Source organism: Haplochromis burtoni, unplaced genomic scaffold, assembly GCF_018398535.1.
Source record: "Haplochromis burtoni strain Fernald_Lab_line unplaced genomic scaffold, NCSU_Asbu1 Contig_8, whole genome shotgun sequence".
Taxonomy (NCBI): Eukaryota; Metazoa; Chordata; class Actinopteri; order Cichliformes; family Cichlidae; genus Haplochromis; species Haplochromis burtoni.
This window is the reverse complement of record NW_024582369.1, coordinates 2,877,239-2,901,988: the sequence shown is the minus strand read 5'-3', so window position 1 is coordinate 2,901,988 and position 24,750 is coordinate 2,877,239. Positions and strand designations below refer to the sequence as shown.

Below are 24,750 nucleotides of genomic sequence, written 5' to 3'. Positions count from 1 at the left end.
CGAGAGAGCGAGTCGCTTTAGGTGCCAAATAAAGAGGCAAGTGCTCAGACGTGCCCTGCATCTCCTCCTGTTATTTCGGCAACCTTACATATTACACTTATTACACTGTCCAGCTGCCAGTCATGGAAAACTACTACTTTGAATTTTAAAACAGAACACACTCACAGGATTGGACGCCAAATTCTTGGCACCCTGCGTAACAGGCGCATTTGTTTGGATTCTCTCTACGCAGAAGAAAATCCGACTACTTTCCGTGAATTGATTTCCTGAAAACAGATTTATAGAGCTACTTTTATGAGCTGGTATGAGCAATTACAGCAAAGCTGGGACACACAGTGTTATAGTGCCGCTCCCTGATTCAGCACCCAGTGATGGATAGCGCTCATTGCGCGGAAACTGATGGCACGGTACTCGCTCTCCTCCGGTCCAAACAGCGCTGACAGTGAGCAGAGACGGAGACTTATCTATGCTGAGATCTAAAGTAAGTCAGTCAGAGCGCTGTCACTGTCATTCCCCGCCTACAGACTTGAAAGCGGTTATCGTGACAGTAGCTGTGATGTGGTCCTAACGTGCTTCTCAGCTGCGAAGATGACAGATGTTGCTCACACTTTTCCACATAGCGTTTCGACAGTGGACGGAAGCTGCTCCGTGCTTTCTTGTGAAGTTTTCTTTGCTGTCAAGAGGACGAAATGGGATCCAACCACCTGTTCTCCGCCGGGACGGCTTTTATTTGGGCGCTACTCTTGAGTCCGGCCGGTAAGTACTTTTACAACTATGTTTTCTAGTGGGCTAATGTTAATGACAGCAATAATAGCAGGTGTGTTTGAACCATGGAGGTTCTGAGAGATGAGCAACTGAGCAAGTGCAAAGAAGTAAGTCACAGACTGGAAAAATATATTCTAACCTTACTGTTCAGTTATGCTCGGCACTTTTCAAAATTAAAGGTGATCGATGGATCCAAACAGGGATAGTATTGATGTCATTGCTAGTATCGGTATTGGATCGATACTAGCGCAATACGTTCGATAGTTTGTTTCCTTCCTTTAAGTTTAGTGTGTAGCCCACTGAATTGTGTTAAATAAATTATTTATCTGTTTTTTATGGAAAAATATACCTCAAACATGCATTATAAAAAAGGAGAAAAAAGGCAGTTTATAAATAAATACCTTTCTATGTTAAAAGTATTTGTCAGTATCTGCAATATTAACCCAGTATTTGCTTGGTATCAGAAATTTGCAGTCTCACACATGACTACTTAAAAGGCTCACGGTCCTATTTTCACATTTAGCTGGATGTCTGTTTCATGCATTGGGAACTACCTCTTCATTTAACACGTTCACCTCCAGAGAAGCAGCTATTTAGCTTATGAGAAAAGAAGTTGTTGCTAGAAAGATAAATAGAAGAAATGTAAGAGATGAATGAAGGCATTTGCTTCTTTCTGTACAAAAGCAGGACAGCGGACAACATAACAGTGTGAAAAATGAGCCACACAAATTGGTGCAACAACTGATAGTCATGCTGCTACATTTTCAGAGGAAGTTAATCTTGTTTCAAAAAAGCTACAAAGGGACCAGAGAAGGAAACATCTTTAAAGGAAGAAACTGAGAGACGACTGGAGCAGTCGATGCCAGATTGTGCCTCAATTTGTTGCTTTTGTTGTGAAATGATTTAAGCTACAATTTCTTACGGTCTAGTGCATACTTCTGTGGAAACAGTGTTTGATTCATTCAAGATTGACACTGAAGCCCAGTTAGCTACTCTGGAAGTCCAGTTTTGACATGGATGTCAGAATTTGCAATCACAAATTATCAGTTGCAGTCACAACTTATGTGCAGACAAAAAGCATTCCCATACAGAGATCGAGGATAAAATGAGTTCTTGTTGAAAAGGGTTTCAAAGCACCAAATATACTCTGTCTCTGTATGCTTCAGTTATCAAATGTGTAGGTAGACTACATAATCATATGCTTATTGGTATGACATAGATAGATTTCAGCTTTCTGACTTAAACCCTGCAGTTTTTCACACACACACACAAAGAAAAGATCTGCAGCATTCTTTTAGTAAACTTTTTACTGTAATTATTTGACAGCCCAATTTCATGAAAAGCACCTCTGGCCAGAGAAGCTGCTGACTCGATGATCCAAACTGGTCAGTGTTTTAAACACCTTGCCAAGTGACTTGGCTAAGGTCCAAATATACTGGGCCCAGTGTGCCGGATGTTGAAGGTGTCACCTCATTTCAACTCTCCCCTGGCACGAGGTTTGATATGTGGTACCCAAGAGGCTTTTTTCCAGCGCCACATCTGGTCTTTCCCAGATGCACGGACAGATGAATACGCACTGCCCCGACTGTCAAGATAGCAGATAGGAATTCTCTAGTGCCTGCTTGTTTGCCAGATTGAAATTAGTTCATGATAACAAGACATGAGCCCAGGTGTACCTTAGGAAAATTGAAAGTGAATTCACATATTGATTACCACCTCTAATGTATATTTTCTACAAACTACTGCATCAACAAGAGAAGAAGGACCTTGCCAAATTTTGCATCCTTTGCAGCCTTTTGTTGGTAAAGCCAAACCAAACCAAGCCATTCAGTTAGCACAGGCAATAAATCTCACTGAAGCAGTTTTGCATGCTTTGCTTGGATTAGCTCTGTGCAACATGCAAGTCCATCAAGTGGTCATCGTCTAGTGGCCTGTCCTACAGTTACAGGTTGTAAATACATGGTAATGCTGTCAACAGAGCCACAACTCACCCATAGACAGATAGTGATGTGTCCTTGGCTAAGCAATCATGACTGCTGCCAGATGAAGGTGGTCCAAGGTTTCATTTGAAGGTCCCTTGATGGTAGCACACTTGAGTGGACCCTATTATAACCTATGCTAACAAACAGAGCTCCAGAAACATTGGTGTATTAGTGACATGTAGATGTAATCACATCTTAATTGAGTTTATTTTATTTTATTTTGATACAATTAATTTTTTTCTGCTTTGATTAATTGAACAATAAGGCAATATATCAGTAAACAAAAATGCCACATCATTAAATATTTTGACATTATTGAACACACACGTATTTTCTTTGTTACTGAATTCTAAATGAGAACCATACAAAAACCATCTAAAAGTTATAATCTGCCATTCTGTAAAGACTTTATAGTGGGTAGTTTAGCATGAACAAAACAATATATTTTTAAGCCGTTAGTTGGCATTACAATTGGACCGAATGAGTGCAGCTACATCGCAAATAATAAAGTGACAGTTTAAGAGGTGCATTGTGCCAATACCTAGGCAGGTAGATGTACAGTAATAGCAAATATAAAACACATTCAAGGTACTCAATACAAGTTAGATGCAAGATGCATCGGAAAGCCAGTATTATTGACCAATATTAGCTATTTGCAGAATTTGCAGATTTATTAGTATTGACATTTACACAGGCTGATAAGTTTAATTTTAATAAGTAGAGGTGAGAGAAGCAACTTCGAACTATATTGTGAGTGTTGATGTTGAATACTTTGTCTACCGGAGGGCGCTCTACAACTTCCCTGTCAGCAACACATGTTTGGCATGCCATAAACACAACAACCAGCTGATCCGAGCGCAGTCACACGAATCGCAAATGACTAAATAAACAACCACACATAATAAATATAAGGGAACTTTAACTGCACGGTGGTGCGGTGGTTAGCAATGTTGCCTCAAAGCAGAAAGGGCCTGAGTTCAAATCAACCAACTGGCCCTGATTAAAGGGGTTGTGTCTGTGCGGGTTCTCTCCAGTTTTGTCGCACAGTCCAAAGACATGAAATTAGTGTAGATTGATGATTCTAAATTACCCATAGGTGTGAATGTAAGTGAGACTAGTTGTCTGTCTGTCTCTTTGCATTAGACTGGGGACCTGTCCAGGATGTACCGTGCCTCTCGCACTATGACAGCTGGGATGGGCTCCAGCCACTGCTACCTTTCTAAAAGAAAGAAATTTGTGTTTTTCAAAAATAACCAAATATTGGTGTCGATATCAGTCTTAGGCTACGTTCACACTGCAGGCAAAAGCGCATAAAATCCGAGTTTTTTGACCCTATGCGACCCATATCCAATCATGGTATGACAGTGTGAACAGCACAAATCCGATATTTTCAAATCCGACCTGGGTCACTTTCGCATGTGGTACTGAATCCAATACATATCTGATGTTTTAGAAAGCGACTGCTGTTTGAATGGTCATGTCGCATTAAATCCGTCTTTTACGTCACTGACACAAGACAGACGCCAATTATCAGCGCCGGAGAAGACAAACGAGAAAGCATGGCGGCCATCGTTAAAGCACGGGCTCTCTTTTTTCTCAGTGTCATTTTTTCTCTAATTAATTTGTCAAAATTCTGTCGGTTACAACTGTGCAGAAATTGATAGACTGCTGCAACAACACCTACTAGCTCTGTAGCCGCCATTTTTACTTCCGTAAACAGAGCGCGTTGTGTGTGACGTCTTCTTTTGCGCATGCGGGCCGCTTTGAGGGCCGTGAACCGTTCACACTAGAGCGCGTTTGCTGTCACATTTTATTTGTAGTAGTGAACAACCAGACAAAAAAAATCGTGATTTGATCAAAAATCGGAATTGAGCATTAAGACCTGCAGTGTGTGTGAACGTAGCCTTAAATGCTTATTAATCATATTATCTACATAATAGTATATATATATATATATATATATATATTACTATATATGTCTAATCTCCCAGCATCAGTATGTGAAAAAAAAATTAGACAAATATACCCAACCGTTAGCCTCCACTCCAAATCAGAAGCATCAGTTAATTGTTTCATGCATCAGACGTAACACAGAGTGACAGACAGCTCAACAATAAACACCCTTCACTGGTGAGAAATTAGCTCACCTCCACTTAACAGTAGCGAGTAATGATGTGTGTAATTGACTCTGACTACACTGATGAAGGTGGAAGCAGTAATCCCCAAGGGACGGGATTCCTGTCTATTTCCATGCTTTTCATTCTGCAGAAACACAATACGGTGACTCAGTCCCAGCTTGTACACAAATCTGACTAGAGTGCATATTCAGAATCAATTTAATCAAGCCGCCTCTCACTGCGAGGCCTTACATACATAATAATAAGACTTTAGAGATTGTATAGCTGAAATGGTATTACTGTCGAGGGGAGGAGAGACGCTTCCTTTGTCTCCACCTTCTCAGCTTGAGAGATTCTAGCAGGCAGCCCTCAAGGGGAGCCGAGATCAAGAGATCAAAAGATTTGCTAAGATGTGAAAAGTCGATAAGACTTTACAAAGAAAAGTCTTAGATGTTTAGAGTAGGCTTCTGTGATGAAGCACGACATGTTCGCAGTTCTCTCTTGCTCCCAAAAGCAACCCAGATGCCAGCCAGATTTACTAGTATTTGTTAAGTGAAGATTAGGAGAGACACAGATGACAGAACATGGATGTGATCCCAACATATACCATTCAGCTTCCGCTTCTTTCATCCCGTTTCAGTCTTAGAATGCCATACCATTAAATATTCACCAATAATATTAATGCATTAAAAAAGTGCAAATGCATTTAGTGTCAAGATGCAGGCGAGGTCTTTATCACATACACCTGTAGTTTTAACAGCCCCATGTTAGCTTATTTAAATGTTAACAAACTCTATGATGCAGATCCAAGAGAGATGAATAAATATATTAACCAACAAGAGAATAGAAATATTACAAATTCCTAAATTACCCACTTCACTTATTGCATTTGTCTTCTATAAATGGCTAACTACACCAGTAATGTATCCACAGCCCTCTGTGACGAGAAGACCCACTCACATGCTGAAGATGACCTTTTCAAGACCCTGTTCGCTGGGTACAACAAGTGGTCGAGACCTGTGCCAAACATCTCCGACGTCGTCATTGTCAAGTTTGGACTCTCCATAGCCCAGCTTATTGATGTGGTGAGTGTTTGCCTTGCGTTTGCCACAAAGAGCTGGTGATGTGACATATGATGATGATCCAGGGCTCAAGTGCCAGTGTCCTGCAGGTTTTGGATCTCACCCTGATTAAACACATCTGAATCAAATGATTAGTTCATTACCAGGCCTCTGGAGAACTTCAAGACATGTTGAGGAGGTGGCCCTTTAAATCAGCTGTGTTGGATCAAGGACACATCTAAAACCAGCAGGACACCGGCATTCAAGGCCTGGAGTTGCCTACCCCTGCTCTAGTGTCATTCAGAAAAAATAAATGATTGTTCGATTCGATTCCATTCAATTAGATTTATACAGCACCAAATCGCAACAACAGTTGCCTCAAGGCGCTTTATATTGTAAGGTAGACCCTACAATAATACATACAGAGAAAAACCCAACAATCATGTGACCCCTATGAGCAAGCACTTTGGCGACAGTGGGAAGGAAAAACTCCCTTTTAACAGGAAGAAACCTCCAGCAGAACCAGGCTCAGGGAGGGGCGGCCAAAGACATGCTGTGGAAGAGAGAGTTAGAAATTAATAACAAGTATGATTCAGTGCAGAGAGGTCTATTAACACAGCGTTTGAGAAAGGTGACTGAAGAAGTAACACTCAGTGCATCATGGGAATCCCCCAGCAGCCTACGCCTATTGCAGCATAACTAAGGGAGGATTCAGGCTCAACTGATTCAGCCCTAACTATATGCTTTAGGAAAAAGGAAAGTTTGAAGCCTTATCTTAAAAGTAGAGATAGTGTCTGTCTCTCGAATCCAAACTGGAAGCTGGTTCCACAGAAGAGGGGCCTGAAAACTGAAGGCTCTGCCTCCCATCCTACTTTTAAATACTCTAGGAACAACAACAACAATGTTCAGATGTCTTCATCACCGAAACCCTCATGATCGGTGATGATAGGGTTATGATATTTCTGTGCATTGACTAAATACAGTGATGCCTGTACAGCATATACTCAAACTTTGGTTTCAAGGTCAGTATAGGCCTGTTCATGGGTACACTACATCCCACAGCTATGAAGGAAGCTGTGTATATGATTTCCATAAAGTCCTTAAAGTAGCAGAAAGTTATATTTGAGTTTTCCTTTGACAAAACACCAAGAAACACAGACATATTTCTCTGGTCTGAACCCCCAGTTGACAACTTTAACAATATTTCCATCATTCTCGCTCTCTATCTGTCTGTCTTTCAGGATGAAAAGAATCAAATGATGACAACCAACGTGTGGCTTAAACAGGTTAGGAAATCTAGTGTCAGTGTTGATTTATTATTAAGATTTTATTTTTTATTTTTTTATATTCATGAGGGGATTATGCTGACATAAAATGTTAGGAATGCAAAAAAGCATTTGCATTGTTGAAGTGAATGACTCATATGATGAATACAAATGGGGCCACGGCCCTCCAGACTGATTCGTGTTGTTTGTGTCTCGCAGGAGTGGAATGACTACAAGCTTCGCTGGAGACCGTCTGACTATGACAACGTGACATCCATAAGAGTGCCGTCAGAGCTCATATGGGTACCAGATATCGTCCTCTATAACAAGTGAGTCTGAGATAAAATGTAATGGTTACTGCATTTCTTTTCTTGATTATCTAATTAACTCTTTATTAAACACTCAGGCCTACAGTAAAGCTCAGTTGTGCAAATGAGCGTATGAGAGTAAAATAACTATAATTGTTCAAGAAACTAATATCTGACATTCAGTTAAACAGCTTTACTCTGATATTTGTTGCATTTTTTTTAGCAAACTCACTAAACTCATTAATCTTTTATTCGGATTAATATACTGTCAAACAATTGATTCTGAGTCTATTCAGTTCTGAACTGCATAACCAATCACAGTTATTTCTCTCTACCGTACTGAGACGCTGCTGAACACTTCAAGGTTTGCCAAAATGCTTCAGAGGATTGTAATGGCAGATTTAGGGCTGTCTAACAGCTATGCTCTTATTGTAGCATGACAAAGGAGTCCAAACTCACGCCTGTTGCCTTAACAGTATGTGTAAGAAGATGGCACCATCTAGTGGTCTGTGAAAACAATGGTTTGCTCCTCTTTCTCATGTTTCTTCCAGTCCTGATTGGGTGGCTGGTTTTATTTGTACCTTCTGAGATATGTGCGGTATAGTTTACACGCTGATGTAAACACAGCTCTTTATTATCTGTTTCATTTAGCAAAATGAAAAAGATACTCCATTTTAAATTTTGCACGTCTGTTAGTAAAAATTGGTGGAGTGCATTTCATTTCATCGAACTCAAGGCAGCCTTTACATGTCTATCGCTCCAGTGGGAAACTGATTGCAAAAACCACTTTTGAGAAACCTCTCCCGTCACCTAAATTCACCTCCTGGAGATTAAACCGAGCACGCTGATGATAGGTTTCTGCTCCAGCGCGCTCGTGTAATCACAGTCCGTATGTGAAATTAAAAGAGGTGAGACTGATTAAATGATAAGGACGTATGATTACATCTTCTGCTGAAGCTAGTGTTGCCATTAAAGTGGTGAATGGAGGGGAGATTATAGACAGTTTTTCACTACATAGTTTCCAAAATGAAAAAAAAAAAAGGAAATAAAATCTCAGGAAAGAAGAAGGGGAATAGAACTGATCACAGTGAAGGTTATGATTTCTTATCTGATGTAGCCTTCGCTCTAAGATGAGGTGTTTTGTGTGTTTCCATGACTTATATGACAAACTTCTCCTTCTGCAGTGCTGATGGCGAATTTGCTGTGACCCACATGACAAAAGCTCACCTATTCTACACGGGCAAAATTCGCTGGGTGCCTCCTGCTATTTACAAGAGCTCTTGCAGCATTGATGTCACCTTCTTCCCCTTCGATCAACAAAACTGTAAAATGAAATTTGGCTCCTGGACTTACGACAAAGCCAAAATTGACTTGGAGCAGATTGAAAATACTGTGGATCTCAGCAACTACTGGGAGAGCGGCGAATGGGCCATCATCAATGCCGTGGGAACGTATAATACAAAGAAATATGACTGCTGCCATGAGATTTACCCAGACATCACCTACTTCTTCATCATCCGACGTCTTCCCTTATTTTACACAATCAACCTCATCATCCCCTGTCTGCTTATCTCATGCCTCACGGTTTTGGTTTTCTATCTACCGTCAGACTGCGGTGAGAAGATCACCCTGTGTATCTCCGTGTTGTTATCCCTCACTGTCTTCCTGCTACTCATCACGGAGATCATACCATCCACATCCCTCGTTATCCCTCTCATCGGCGAGTATCTCCTCTTCACCATGATTTTTGTCACCCTGTCCATCGTTATCACTGTCTTTGTCCTCAACGTCCACCACCGCTCTCCCAGCACTCACAAGATGCCCCACTGGGTCCACTCTGTGTTCCTGGACTTGATTCCACGTTGGTTGTTCATGAGACGGCCCGCACCGGATGGCCGCCGTCGCAGGCTGCTGCTCCTTCAACAGGAAGCGGTGGCAGAGCGGCGCCAGCTCCGAATAGCCGGGTATAAATCGGGCAACTGTATTAGCACCTCAGCTAACTGGTTAAGAGATGGGACCACATTGGAAGACCCCGAGAGAAGCTGTTATGAGGACTTGGAGCTGGGAACACTGACATCCTATTTCTCCTTCCGTCCTCCTTCTCCCAGACCTCCAGGGTCAACTCCTCCACCACAACAAAAAACCCCACAGAACAGCCAGAGCCGACAAGAGGTGGTGGCAGGGGGGAACAGGCACTTAACTGGAACCAGAGGTAATTCCACTCCTCGGCCGGCTAAAGTTGACAATAAAGTGTCACAGTCAGCTTTCCTGCTTTCACCAAGTGTCATGCGTGCATTAGAAGGGGTGCACTACATTGCAGACCACCTGAGGGCTGAGGATGCTGACTTCAGTGTGAGTATCAAGGAAATAATGCATCTAATATAAAAGCAGAATGGCATTTTGTTCATTTGTATTACTGATGGTATTCCAATTTACATTTATCTCAGTTTTGATACAAAATCATACTCTGGGCATGTTGATTAGATAATACCTGTGCAAGGCGCAATCAAAATTCCTAATACTCTATATAAATTAAAAATCATACGCGAGTTAAATTTGGCTGCCATACACTTCAAGATTGTCTTCAAGCCACAGACGACTCTCAGTGTTCCTCCTATGTTTGAAATGCACCCTGGAAATTTTTGTCCTGACCGCCTGCTGTTCAGTGAGTGCTGAATATTGTTCGTGTGTAAAAAATAGGCCCTATCTTCCATCCATCCATCCATCCATCTTCATCCGCTTATCCGAGGTCGGGTCGCGGGGGTAGCAGCCTAAGCAAAGAGGTCCAGACCTCCCTCTCCCCAGCCACCTCCTCCAGCTTGTCCGGGGGAATACCAAGGCGTTCCCAGGCCAGCCGAGAGATATAATCTCTCCAGCGTGTCCTGGGTCTGCCCCGGGGCCTCCTCCCGGTGGGACATGCCTGGAACACCTCGCCCAGGAGGCGCCCAGGGGGCATCCTTGTCAGATGCCCGAACCACCTCAGCTGGCTCCTTTCGATGTGGAGCAGCAGCTGCTCTACTCTGAGCCCCTCCCGGATGGCCGAACTTCTCACCCTATCTCTAAGGGAGAGGCCAGCCACCCTTCGGAGGAAGCTCATTTCTGCCGCTTGTATCCGCGATCTCGTTCTTTCGGTCACTACCCACAGCTCGTGGCCATAGGTGAGGGTAGGGACGTAGATCGACCGGTAAATTGAGAGCTTCGCTTTTACACTCAGCTCCCTCTTCACCACGACGGACCGGTGCAGCGTCTGCATTACTGCAGCTGCAGCCCCAATCCGTCTGTCGATCTCCGGCTCCCTTCTCCCATCACTCGCGAACAAGACCCCGAGATACTTGAACTCCTCCACTTGGGGCAGGAACTCATCCCCGACCTGGAGTGGGCACTCCACCCTTTTCCGGCTGAGAACCATGGCCTCAGATTTGGAGGTGCTGATCCTCATTCCCGCTGCTCACACTCGGCTGCGAACCGTCCAGTGCGAGCTGGAGGCCCTCACCCGATGAAGCCAACAGAACCACATCATCCGCAAAAATCAGAGATGAGATTCTGAGGCCACCAAAGCGAAAGCCCTCCGCCACTTGGCTGCGCCTAGAAATCCTGTCCATAAAAATTATGAACAGAACCGGAGACAAAGGGCAGCCCTGGCGGAGCCCATCACCCACCGGGAACGAGTCCGACTTATTGCCGGCAATGCGAACCAAGCTCTTGCAACGGTTGTATAGGGATCGAATGGCCCGTAGCAATGGGCCAGACACCCCATACTCCCGCAACACCTCCCACAGGACACCCCGAGGGACACGGTCGAATGCCTTCTCCAGAGTCCACAAAACACATGTAGACTGGTTGGGCAAACTCCCATGCACCCTCAAGTATCCTCGAGAGGATAAAGAGCTGGTCCAGTGTTCCGCGACCAGGACGAAAACCGCATTGTTCCTCCTGTATCCGAGGTTCGACTAGCGGACGAACTCTCCTTTCCAGCACCCTGGCATAGACTTTCCCAGGGAGGCTGAGGAGTGTGATCCCCCTGTAGTTGGAACACACCCTCCGGTCCCCCTTCTTAAAGATGGGGACCACCACCCCGGTCTGCCAGTCCACAGGACTGCCCCTGATCTCCACGCAACATTGCAGAGCGTGTCAACCAAGACAGCCCTACAACGTCCAGCGCCTTCAGGAACTCGGGGCGGACCTCATCAACACCAGGGGCTCTGCCACCAAGGAGTTGTTTAACTGCCTCAGTGACCTCGCCCCCGGAAATTGGCGGGTCATACCCCTCATCCCCAGACTCTGCTTCCTCCTCGGAAGACGTGTCAGTGGGATTAAGGAGGTCCTCGAAGTATTCCTTCCACCGCCCGACAATTTTCTCAGTCGACGTCAACAGCGCTCCGCCAGCACTATACACAGCGCAGGTAGAGCACCGCTTTCCCCTCCTGAGACGCCTGACGGTTTGCCAGAATCTCTTCGAGGCAGTCCGAAAGTCTTTTTCCATGGCCTCTCCGAACTCCTCCCACACCCGAGTTTTTGCTTCAGCCACTGCCCGAGCCGCATTCCGCTTGGCCTGTCGATACCTGTCGGCTGCCTCCGGAGTCCCACAGGCTAACCAAGCCCGATAGGCACTCCTTCTTCAGCCTGGTGGCTCCCTTCACCTCTGGTGTCCACCATTTGGTTCGGGGATTACCACCACGGCAGGCACCAACCACCTTGCTGGCCGCAGCTCAATGCAGCAGCTTCGGAATGGACGTGAACATGGTCCATTCGGACTCAATGTCCCCAGTCTCCCTCGGAATGCTGTTGAAGCTCTGCCGGAGGTGTGCGTTGAAGATCTCGCGGACTGGGGCCTCTGCTAGACGTTCCCAGCACACCCTCACTACGCGTTTAGGTGCACCAGGTCTGTCCAGCGTCCTCCCCCGCCACCTGATCCAACTCACCACCAGGTGGTGATCAGTTGACAGCTCAGCCCCTCTCTTTACCCGAGTGTCCAGAACATATGGTCGCAGGTCTGGTGATACGATTACAAAATCGATCATCGACCTCGGCCTAGAGCTCCTGGTGCCACGTGCACTTATGGACACTCTTATGTTCGAACAGGGTGTTCGTTATGGCCAAACTGTGATTAGCACAGAAGTCCAATAACAAAGCACCGCTCGGGTTCAGATCAGGGAGGCCGTTCCTCCCAATCACGCCCCTCCAGGTCTCGCTGTCGTTACCCACGTGAGCATTGAAGTCTCCCAGCAGGACAACAGAGTCTCCAGGTGGAGCACCTTCCAGCACCCCCCCCAGGGACTCTAAGAAGGCTGGGTACTCCGAACTGCCACCCGGCGCATAAGCGCAGATGACAGTCACCTCGACAGCAAGGGCCGCGAGCTGCCGTCAGCTTTCGACTTTGTCGAATTCACTCGCTCGCTCTTTGTCAACTGATCCTTTCCCCTATCTTGAATTTCATTTTAGGAAAGAGAAAGAAGTTGCATGGAACTGAGTTTAGTAAGCAGGGTGGTTAGTGAGCAGTGTTTGGGCATGGCCTGTCGATGGTACATGCAACAATTCACAATCCTGTGAGTGTTGAAAAATGGCAAACCAGGATTTAGAGTGCACCCGTGACCTTATGGACTTTATGGCCATCCTTCAGGATTCTTTCACTGAACAATGCTGCTTAGTTTCCGGGCCATAGCTGGAGACCCAGCTCTTAATATCAGTGATAGTCCTTTGCATGTTTGTTAAATTGGTTTGATATAGATGTTTCCATTTGCTCTGAAGTTCACTTTTTACATAAATAAATGCATTTATATAAATACGTAACTGTACATAGTTCTATTTCAAACGCAATTTCTTTTAATACTAAGGCCTGCAATACCTTCACAGCCCACAGGGGGACCCATCCTACACTTTTGGAGTCACTGCAGTAGAGCCTGTAGCTGAAGATAAAACTGAATGACTCACAAACAAGCAGCTACTGAAGGTGGCTGCAGTATTTATTTTATTTATTAACCTTTATTTAACCAGGAAGATCCCATTGAGATTAAAAACCTCTTTTTCAAGGGAGACCTGGCCAAGATAGGCAGCAGCAGATGTCTCACAGTTACAGAAATTACTCAAACACAGGCAGCAACAACACACATGCAACAATAAGTGAAAGAATACAAATAAAATAAAATAAAATTCAATAAAATTCAAATAAAAATAAAAAAGTCAGTTAAAATGACAATCAATCTAATTGAAACAGTTGCATGTTATGGACTTGGCCTCAAGGATTCATAGTTTAGATTTAAAAACACTTAATGAAATGAATTCAGTCATTTTCCATTCCTTCTGCAGTTTGTTCCAAGCCGAGGGTGCTAAATGGACAAAAGCTCTTTTACCAAGTTCAGTTCGGGCAAATGGAACAGAAAGCAACAAGTAGCCATGCGGACGAAGAGAATACCGACCAGCATGTTTCATTAGAAGCAGGGAACATAGATAAGAAGGCAGCAACCCAAGTATCGCCTTATATATAAAACTGTATAAATGAGAGTTCCTCCAACTTACCAAAGCAGGCCATCCTACCTGAGAGTATAACTCACAGTGGTGAGTCAGAAATTTACGGTTAGTGATGAACCTCAGAGAAGCATGATACACAGAATCAACCATTCGAAGACATTGAGCAGAAGCATTCATATATAGAATATCACCATAATCCAGCACAGGCAAGAATGTTGCAGCAACAAGCCGCTTCTTTGTATTAAAAGAGAAACACAACTTATTTTGAAAATAAAATCTCAGTTTTAACTTCAGGTTTTTCACAAGATTCAGTAGAGGCCTAACAGAGAGTCTCCAGAAGAGAATCATCCAAGAATGAAAATAATCTTTATATTTTTAATTATGAGTTTGTCCATTTATTTTTGAGCCACTGCAACTGGGGTACTGTGAATAAAAATGTAGATAATTCCTAAAAGGTTAGGGCAATACTTTTGTAAAACCCCATAAGTTAAAGTGTGCACCTTGATCTCATCTTGATTCTTTGATTTAAAATCCACTGAGATGGTTTGCAAAAGCAAAGCTGCATTTGTGTCGTCCGACCTAACTGTATACTGATACCCAGAACATGTAAAAAAAAAAAAATCTTAAGCTCTCAGTTTATCATGACACCTGACAATAAGAACCAAAATAAGCAGTATATACTGAAGTTTGATAACTCAGTCTTTTAGTGTCTCAGTCCGTAGTCTCTCAGTAAGACTTTGTCCTGCCAAAACAACTTGAACATCTTCCCTTTGGTTGTTAAAAAATATTATTCAGATTTTTATCAATATTGCGCCTCTTAGTGCATTTGAAAAACCAGACGGGAGGGCAGAAAGCCTGCAGAGTATTCATGGACAAAATAGCAAGCATAAGAAATTTAGCATACTCTTTCTTATCCTTAAAACCTATCCCAGCTAGTATAGTGCAAGAGGCGGGGCACACCTTGGATATGTCACCATCTGACACAGGGATAAGATTGCACTTCTGGGCAAATTTGAATAATAGAGTGAACATAATCCCACTTACTGCATATCTTTGGACTGTGGGAGGCAACTGGAGTACTGGGAGAGAACCCACACAAACACAGCAGAGCATGCAAACTCCACACAGAAGGCCCTCAGCCTCAATCAGATTCAGAATCAGAATACTTTATTGATCCCTAGGGGAAATTATTATTTCAAACTCAGGATCTTCTTGCTGTGAGGCACCATTTTGCCCTAGAAAAGTAACTTTTAAATAAAAAGAAAAATACAACTTTTCTTTTTATTGTCATATATAGGAAGTTACTGAAGAGGTATAAAAACTGGCTTTGGCAGCTGAGTGACTGAAGAGAGCTTTTCTGGAGACAGATATTAAACTTCAAGGGCAGATACATGGAGCAGTAATGCATGGAGCTAAATCCCATTATATGCCTAACATCACACTGAAATTACTGTTGGGAGCAGCTAAGAAAGAACTGTTTAAAAGTTTGATTGGTTACAGACAGGTTGTAGCAAATCGCATTGACTGAAGAAAATAGAAGGAACAGGTCAGCAAAAGTGTGCAGAAATGTGCATGAATATATGACATAGCTTGTGTGATGAGTAGTTTTTCTTATGAACCATATTTTTCATAGCAAACAATACCACCCATGATGTGAATTATTATTTAAATTCATGATATTATTTCTGTTCTTGTTCTCCCCCCCTTCTCTGTTACTTCTTTCTGCACAGGTGAAAGAGGACTGGAAGTATGTTGCTATGGTGATTGACCGTATCTTCCTGTGGATGTTCATTATTGTCTGCCTGCTTGGGACAATTGGTCTGTTCTTGCCACCGTGGCTAGCCGGCATGATTTAAGGCTTCTGGGAAAGGGTTGAATTCACAGTCACCTCCTCTTGAAAGATACTTTAAAGTGTAGCTGAACTCTTCTTCAAGTCGGGTAATCTGACTCAACTTTGTGTAACTCGGTGCAACCCAGGTGTCCTCAAAAGGCCGTTGTGCTCTTTACACGTCACCAAATATAACTTATGAATAGTGGAGACAACTCTGCTATTTTCAGATTCTTATTCCCAGTTGGATAAAAATCAACTACAATCTACATTTTTAAGGGAAGATCAGACTCAGTAACCTACTGTTAGCTATAAAGTCTTGGCTCAAGTTTCATCTCAGATGCACTTTGTCAGCCTCAGGTTTACTCCTTCAGCATCATCTGTAACATTTCTCAGGTTGTTTTTGACCTGAATGCAAACATTTGCATGTTAACATTCACTAAAGTTAACATGGCTGTTGAAAACTGTGCTAATGTTGGTATTTTAATGTGCAAATGTTAATCACTTTTTAGCATGTTAGCATAACATGCTAGTTAAATATATAGTGCCAACGGCTGTCTTAGTAGGGTGTCACAGTGATCATATTTTTCTTTCCTATAGTTTCAGGGATTGCAGCTTAAAACTCAACAACTTAATAACATTGCATTCACTGATAGCAGGGGGATCAGTGAAAGCTGTTTGTCATCTTACTGTCTTAGCAGAAGTCAAACTCTGAATCAAACTCAGTTTATCATCCCAATGTAGCTTGTTGTAAAAGGCTCAAGGATGGAGATTAAAACATTAAGAAAACAAGCTTGTTTTAAATTCGTCTTATTTTCATGCTCTTTCCTTCATGGTTATCTGTCTGTCTTTTTGTCTGACCATTGATATGTCCAGAAAATGCATCAGCAAACATTAGCAATACAAGAGTGTGGACTGCTAAACCACATGTACAAATTCACCTTCCTGACCTTAACGCCACTGAAGGCTGTCACCTGTAAACTAAGTACTAGAGCCTATTCTACATTTGAGTTGTATTTTAACAATATTTGTCATGAATCTGTTCTCTTTGATTCTAAGCAAAGTTTTCTTTCACCACATATTCTGGATGGTGGTGAATAATCCTTCAAGAAATGGGCATTCAAATGCGATATACTCCTCAGTGCATCCCTAGTCTGATTTTAGCAGGGGTAACTGGACTGGCTGCTCCAAAGGGGATCTTGGACAAATGACTAAATATAATCATTTTCCATTTAATTTGCCACCATTGGTCAGTGGTGATGCTCAAAACTGCTTCATGAAGTTTTGAATTCATTTGCTACTTTTTAAGGTTCCAGTCATGAACTGAAAAATGAAGAGCTTAGTCTGCATTGCAAGATTTATTATCATCTACTGGAGCCAACAAATGCATGTAATTTTATCACAATCCGTTCAAAGTGCCATGATACTGGTAAACCAGTGAACGTTTAAAAAATAGGGAGAATTAAATATGTAAACAATACCATCTGGGTTGCTTTTTATCAGATTAAAAGTTGTTGATGACACTGTTCTCTTTGTGTATGGTGGGATGAACACCCATTATTATAGACTATGTTGGATACACGTTGGGGTGATTTGGTTTAGACAAAAAATGCATCAGCACAGGTTTTTTCCTTCTGGCGATGCTGCAACAATTGTAGTATTTTTGATTGAGCGTACTATACAATAAAAACCCATGAAACAAATTTGAAAATTTGTCTGCACGCTGTTTACTGACCTTTGAAAAAAAACAAAAACAATTTCTTATACAGTATTTTTTGTATTCTTTTATAAAAGAACTGACTCTGAAACTACACTTAATGATCATCAGTAAAGACTTGAAATATATGTAAATGTTCCTATCTCCTTGTGCTTTAAGATGACCTCATTATGTAGATAATTATACAGTGGTATGTAGAAGTTTACATACAGTCATCATGGGCATGAATTTCAAGGTAATGCTGGCTTCTAATGATTTTTTTTTTAAATTGTTCTTCTTCCGGGATGGGTGGGGGGTTATACAGCATACATCTTTCATGACTTTAAAAAACAAGAACTGGGTGCAGATCTTTGAATTTATTTCATGTTTTCTCTAATCCACATAGTCAAAAATATACATACAGGTTTAAATATATATGCACTTCCACTAATAATTGGTGAAATGTCCCTTAGAGAGTTGCACCTCAGACACTTTTGATAGCCATCAACAAGTTTCTGGCATAATTGTGACTGAATACTTGAACACTCTTCTTTGCAGAACCGACAGAAGCCATTTGAATTGGTTGGTTTCCTTGCATAGACGTGGCTTCTAAGCATAATCCACAAATTTTCAGTTGATGAGGTTGGGGCTTTGGGAAAGCTATTCCAGAAGCTCAGTGTTAGCCTGCATTACCTATTCCACAACCTTTGTCTTGCTGAAACACTCAACTGTGTCCAAGTTTAACCGTCTAGCGCAGTGGTTCTAAACTTTGTTGGAGGTACCGAACCCCACCAGTTTCATATGCGCATTCACTGAACCCTCTTTAGTGAAAAATAAAATGTCAAGACATAGATATGTTTTTTACTGGTGCACAAAATAAGCCATGCATGTCATGGTGGAGGCTCTGCCGAACCCCTGAGACTGACTCACCGAACCCCTAGGGTTCGATCGAACCCAGGTTAAGAACCACTGGTCTAGCGGATTAATGAATTTTGAGGTAGTCCCCCTTCATTAGGCTATCCATTTTGTGCAACACACCAGTACCACTGGCAACAAAACAGTGTTGATGCAGTGTTGTTAGGTTTGAAAAGCCTCACCTTGATGCCTCCAAAAATACCTCTTGCTTTTGTGGCCGAATAGTTTAATCTTTGTCTTGAAATATATCTGTTGATTCTTCTTTGGTTGGCAACCTCATTCTGTGGCGATGTAAAACTGGACAGTGACGCTTCTCGAATGCTGGTAGGTGCTTTGAACTTTCACCTTTCTGCTTTAATACCTGGCCCTCCCACACTTCATCCCCAGACAGCTATGCGCCTGAGACCCTGTCTACAATTCTGGGTAAAATTCTCTTCGTCTCACTTATAAATGGAAGTTGGTAAGTCCTGCTGTCCACTACAAAGGACTGGGAATGAAAGTTCTGTTTTGAAAGTGTTAAAATTATGAAATCCAACTAAATCAAAGAATTATATGTGTGTGTATATATCGTATCATTTAATCTCCCTTAAACAAATCTGGAGCTGCAATGCCCATCATTTTGAAAAGAAAGTCCATGCGCTCTGTTAACCCAACCCCGACATATAGAAATCCCAGTATGTCCTCTTGACACTACAGTATGACTCAGATGCATAAATTGTGGTTGATGCAGAGGTCTCAGACTCATGTCTCTAACAGAGGACAACAATGAATTGCTGGGTCTTTGTGAGGATAATACTGTGCTCTTTAGTTCATTGGTTTAGTGTGAGTCATGCCACTTAAATGGCCAACTAACCTTTTAATATGGTCATTTTTATCTCATCCAGCCAAGGCACACATCCACCCCTCCCTCTACAGTTCACTAGAATCACTCATCCTTCTAGAGTATGGCTCAGAATTTGCAGTAATTTGATCACCTAATGACTCTTCAGCCAAACTGTGCTTAAGCTCCACGTCGTGTTTGTCATTTTAAAGGCAGTTTTCAGCATTCACAAAATTCGCTACTTATCCTACAATCTTGGTTGGATTTAAGTGAAACCAGGTCGATCTGTCGTGGATATGATTTTTGGGAGCTTCCTTCACTGGTCGGTGGATTTTAATTCCCATGACTTTGTGCGATACAGCCAACCAAAGACGACAACAAAACGCCATTGATGCTATATTTACATTTCACTACTGACAAAAGTAAACTGTTTACATGTGTTTTCTTTTTTGCATGAAACATTTCCCATGCAACACATTTTATATTTACAAATACAACTTTCAAAGCAAATATCTGAGTCAACACTTCACCAATCACACACAGGTACAGTTATCATTTAAAATTTAGCATAACTGACATCCTAAACATTATGCTAGGGGACCGCAAAAGGAAAATGACACATTTCTGTATTATTGCATTACCTAAAAATACACATGCATCCATATGTAGCATCACATTTAAACTAAACTCTCATTAACGTGACAGTGGCTATCCAAAGTACCGGCGATGCTGCAGGATTCATTTCACTGATTGATCGATGTGATCCAAATAAAAATGCATGCTTTACAATGCACAAATGTTATTTTTGACTTTCACATATTAAGAAAAAAAAGAAGTCCCTATTTAGATTGATGTGAAACTGAAAAAAAAAAAAAATCTAATGTCTTTTAAGGGGGAGCAGGCTTTGCTAAATTGGCCCTGACTCTTGCTTGATCCACAGCATCCAACATGTTCTTGCTGTCCATAGCCAGAGTGTGTGCGGCAGCCAGCATCTGTTTCTTACACTCCTCCTTTAGAGAGGTTATGGCATTCTGCTGAGCCAACCGCATTTTGCTGATCAGCTCCCCCATGTCATGGTTCAGCAGCTTCTGGGTGCCTTCGATCTGCGATATTACAGAAGACCAATGGATCAGTTGTTTAGATTGGCGCTTTGATGACTGAGTTTTACGTTTTGCCAGCTCTTCGGCTGAGGAAATCTGGCGTTGCGTCAGTACTTTTGTGATGCAAAAATATGGATTCTGGGTGTCCCCCTCCAAAAAATGTAAACTTTAAAGGAAAGTGTATCATATCTGATGAGTTTTTGTGACTTCTACATCAGTGCGATTTTTTTAAAGTAAAAAGTTTCAAGAAATAAACTGAAAAAAATGTTTTGTAGCAAATATTATATAAATCAAAATGCATATATTTAAAATCATATTTAATGTTCTTTGTTATGTCAGGAGGTTCACCGAACACTATTTTTAAAAAGAAAATTGAATTTTCTGGCAATTTTTTCATGGTTTGGGATTTAAAGGGATAAAATAGTTGTATAGTTTTTGCTTTGTTTGTGTTTAAAGGGATAAAAATGCACAGAAAGGAAATGAAATAATAAAATAATGCTGTCATACTGTACCTCAGTCCTCACAGACCCGTGTAAGGTGGGCAGTATCTCATCCACACTGCTAATTAAATCTCTTAATGCCATCCCAACAGACTGTGGGCAGAAATCAATACAGAAATGACTCAGGAGCTTTGTCTTTGCATTTCAAAATGTGACATTAAACCAGCAACAAACTGTAACACTGAAGTGCAAAGCAGATCATTTGTCTCAGTGTACCTTGATATGGGTAATGCATTGCTCTGGCTGCAGCCCAGCGATGTCATTCTTGAGCTGGACAACTACTTTGACCAAGTCCATTACACAGTGATATACTTTGTCATCTGTGCGGTCAAGCTCAGCTGTGGGCGCAGGCTGAAAAAGGAGTAAATAGGTTTTAAGAACTGAAATACTAAATAACATCACAAGACACTTACTTAGATAAAACAGTGGCATCGATGCCCGTTCAAAAAAAAAGGACAAATTATGAATAATTTTTCATCCAAAAATCAAAGCTATTAAATTAAATGATGTTTTTCTATGGCCTAAAAATAATTTTAAGAAAACTAAACCTGCTTACCTTTGCTGTGAGTCGTGGCGGCTTCTCAGGCACTGCTGTATGGCAGAAAGATGAAAAATATGACAGATGAGGAGAAATAGCAGATCAAATACATAAGGAGCGAAGGAACATCTTTAGATCATTTTAGATGTCAATCTGTGAATTGCTTTGAGTGCTTACCAATCTCGATGTTAGCCGGCTAAAAGAACAAAAGAAGGATCTCATGAGGACGAGATGAGGAATTTTTACAATTCTACACTTTCTAATCAACAGTTCGCATTATGTATTGACAACAACGCACAAAAGTAATCATAATAATTGATGCTGCTGATAGTTATATGAGACCAATCAGCTGGTTAGTTTAAGCAGAGAAAAGCGCTTAAAAACCCAGTATTAGGTTTATGCCCCTGCTGCCCTAAATTAACAGTATTGGTAATTACCAAAATCATTTTTTGTGTTCTGTATTGATTATTACACAAGTGTGAACAAGGTGTTTAATCAAATTGATATTTTTAATGCTAAAATGAAATGATTCTCGTTATCCATTAATTTTTAAATGTACTGTTTCATAAAAAGCAGGGAGGTGCTCGTTTCTAAAGGGACATTATTATTCTTTGATTAAGATGTCAGTTATTCATGAACAGGAAAATTCATTTTAGTGGTTGAATGTTATGTCTAATTAATTTGACTCCTCAGGGAAGTCCAGTATGCTGCCTCAAACTTGCACATAGAAGGTCACTTTCAGCTTTAACAAGTTTTTGACAGATTTCTAAAATATTTGCATGTTTTCTTTATGACAGGTCATCTAATTAATTTGTTAAACACTGCACATCATCTAGACTTGATAAATTAGCCTTTTAATACCTTTTTAAACTTTAAATGCTTAATTAAAGTGACAATACTCTTAAATAACACACTTCCTGTCATAAATGTATATTTCAAATTAAGAAAAAGGGGAAAGGCTTTGCAGGATATATCATGTGGATGCCTCATCAAAGAAAATAACAGTCAAATGACACAAACATACATTATTTTCTAGGGTTATAATAACACTTTATATATAAATATTTTATTAATATTAAATATATAATAATTAAAAATGTAATAACGTATATCATGTGTTTATTTTGTGCGGCTCTGGACCTTTATAGTAGTTTTGGTGATACAAATATGTAGTAAAGCTTTAGTTGTAGTATAGTAGTTTAGTACGGTGGCTCTGTGAGGCCAAATGGACTGCAAAACACCAGCAATAAGAAAAACGCTGCAAAAGCACACAAAACACAACGGAAATAGGAAAAAAGAAAACAGAAATAGAAAACACGAAAACATAAATAGGCAAAAACTGATTTCCAAACGCACAAGGGAAGGTTTTCTAGGGAGACAATAACGCGACGGACCAGTTGCAGGAACCAAACTATGCTAAGATTTGCGCTGGGAGACTTAAAAGAAGTGGAGGATCTATCGCAAAGAAAAGGTGAGCGGTAAGTGTGTTAGCCTAATTATTAGCCTAAAAATCCACACATTAATCATGAGATTAAAACACACTAGCATATTTTGGTTTCTGCAACTGGTCTGTTGGGTTATTGTCTCCCCAGAAATACTTCCCTTGTGCTTTTGGAAATCTGTTTTTTCGTTTCCGTTTTTCCTATTTCCGTGGGTGTTTTATGTGCTTTTGCAGCACTTTTCTTATTGCTGGTGTTTTCTTACAGTCCGTTTGGCCTCACAGGGCCACCGTACATCAGACAGTGGCATGATAGATAGAAACTTATGCACCTGAAGTCTATTTAATAAAATATCTAATAAAAGATTTAAACTAAGTTGACTAATAGTGGTCTATACTGATCCCTGCAGGAAGTGTGACCTATGACGAAGCTCATTTTTCAGTGATCACAAACAGTCACAACTGGACTGACAACAATGTAAAAAAACAAAACAAAAAAAAAACATTTACTTTGTTTGTATTTTAGGTATCTGAAAAAAAATTATGTCTCCATTGTAACTAAATTGATTCACTAAACTGCCTGTAATTAAAATTACACTCTGTACAGGAGCACACCTACCTCTGGATTGGCAGTATCTTCTAGTCCCATGGGGTCCTGCAAAGAAACAGGCAGGTTCATTTTATACAACAGAGATAAAGACCCTCTCTTTGGAACTGTTATCAGGGGCACATTCAAATTAAGACTAGTGGGGCTTTTTGGATGGACAAGTAGGTTGATATTATTTAATGGTGCCTCGTTCCATGTAGCCTTCACAGCTACACTGCATTCGGACCCAGAGGAGGGCAGAGACACATAGAGGGGTTTGACAAAAGTAAAGGATGCTCTGTTCCCCACCAGCAGTCTCTCCTCCTTTTTCAGCCACTTTTTATCCTCCATCATCTGCTCTTTCTGCTTGCGGAGCGTTTCATGTATCTGGTGTTTCTCCCTCTGCCACAGGAGCTGGGCGTCTTCCCCAGTGTTCCGTTCCACTCTGAAAAACTCGTTCTCCTACAAGTACAACGATGGAGAAGTGTAATTACAATGTTACTAAAACAATCCTCGTTCGACACAGTATAATACAGTGCTTTAGTAGGTTGTGCAGCTAAACCTTTAAAGGAAGTGCTTAGTGTCTCTTACCCCCATGCTGCGGCGCCGGGGCGACTTGGCAGGTAGTGCGAGAGTGTTGCTGGAGTCGACAGGAGACTGATAGTCACATGGGCTGGCTAGGTCAGGTGAGCTGGCACACAGAGCCTCATTGAGCTGCACAGATACAAACAGACACACACTTATATATGGAAAAAAATTAAAGCTACCTCAAAGGATGTGTCTAGAGGTTGCTTAAAAGTACCTGAATGTGCAGACCAATACTGAGTGTGTTCCCAAACCGGGCTGGTTTCATTCTTGAAGGCTTCAGGAAATGTAAAAGATTATAAAAATGCAATTTGTTACATCGAAATTTTAAGACTGAGCAGTAGGTAAACTTAAAAATAATTTATACCTTAGGCGGGGGGTCAATGTTGAACTTGGACTCGAAAAATTTGGTGGAACGCACTCTGTCTCTCTCTCTCTCCGCTTCCTGCTCCTTCTCCATCTTGTGGACATCACTGTTAAAGATAATGTTTTTAAGGGCTGTGTAAAAATCCTTTGCAGTCAGTGCCTGAAGTTTAGAACCCATGGACATCAGAAAATGCTGTTTAACCTACGTTGAGATGCTATGTATTCACTTTTATCTCCAGTAACTGAAAATATGCTCTTTTGACTGACTTGGCCACAGACAAAATATATCCAATCTTTTTGTTTTGCGAAATTCTTGGGTTGCTTTTGCAGTATGCTGTTAAGTCAAATTGTTGAATGTTGTCATTGTGTTTCTTAAATTTGTAAAGTCTTAGTTCAAGCAGTAGGATCAAAG

At 41.4% G+C, this 24,750-nt stretch overlaps 2 protein-coding genes across 4 annotated transcripts in view; one reads left to right on the top strand and one right to left on the bottom strand.

Annotated features, from left to right (window-relative positions):
* On the top strand, positions 1-17,591 carry chrna2b (cholinergic receptor, nicotinic, alpha 2b (neuronal)). The gene is made up of 6 exons (XM_042226470.1): positions 1-756; positions 5,798-5,949; positions 7,167-7,211; positions 7,410-7,519; positions 8,683-9,850; positions 15,697-17,591. Exons 1-6 carry the CDS (start codon positions 690-692, stop codon positions 15,820-15,822), a joined length of 1,668 nt encoding a protein of 555 aa, XP_042082404.1. The 5' UTR covers positions 1-689; the 3' UTR covers positions 15,823-17,591.
* A 1,324-nt stretch (positions 17,592-18,915) lies between these two features.
* The window catches only part of ptk2bb (protein tyrosine kinase 2 beta, b), a 23,704-nt gene continuing 17,869 nt past the window's right edge, over positions 18,916-24,750 (bottom strand). For all 3 annotated transcript variants that reach the window (XM_005914411.3, XM_005914413.3, XM_005914412.3), the window contains exons 22-31: positions 24,340-24,445; positions 24,190-24,249; positions 23,979-24,101; positions 23,697-23,849; positions 23,421-23,456; positions 21,541-21,559; positions 21,382-21,416; positions 21,042-21,176; positions 20,838-20,918; positions 18,916-20,328 (exon numbers count right to left, since the gene is read on the bottom strand). In XM_005914411.3, the coding sequence (XP_005914473.1) occupies positions 20,113-20,328; positions 20,838-20,918; positions 21,042-21,176; positions 21,382-21,416; positions 21,541-21,559; positions 23,421-23,456; positions 23,697-23,849; positions 23,979-24,101; positions 24,190-24,249; positions 24,340-24,445 (964 nt within the window). In that variant the 3' untranslated portion in view covers positions 18,916-20,112. The remainder of the gene's footprint in view (positions 20,329-20,837; positions 20,919-21,041; positions 21,177-21,381; positions 21,417-21,540; positions 21,560-23,420; positions 23,457-23,696; positions 23,850-23,978; positions 24,102-24,189; positions 24,250-24,339; positions 24,446-24,750) is intronic.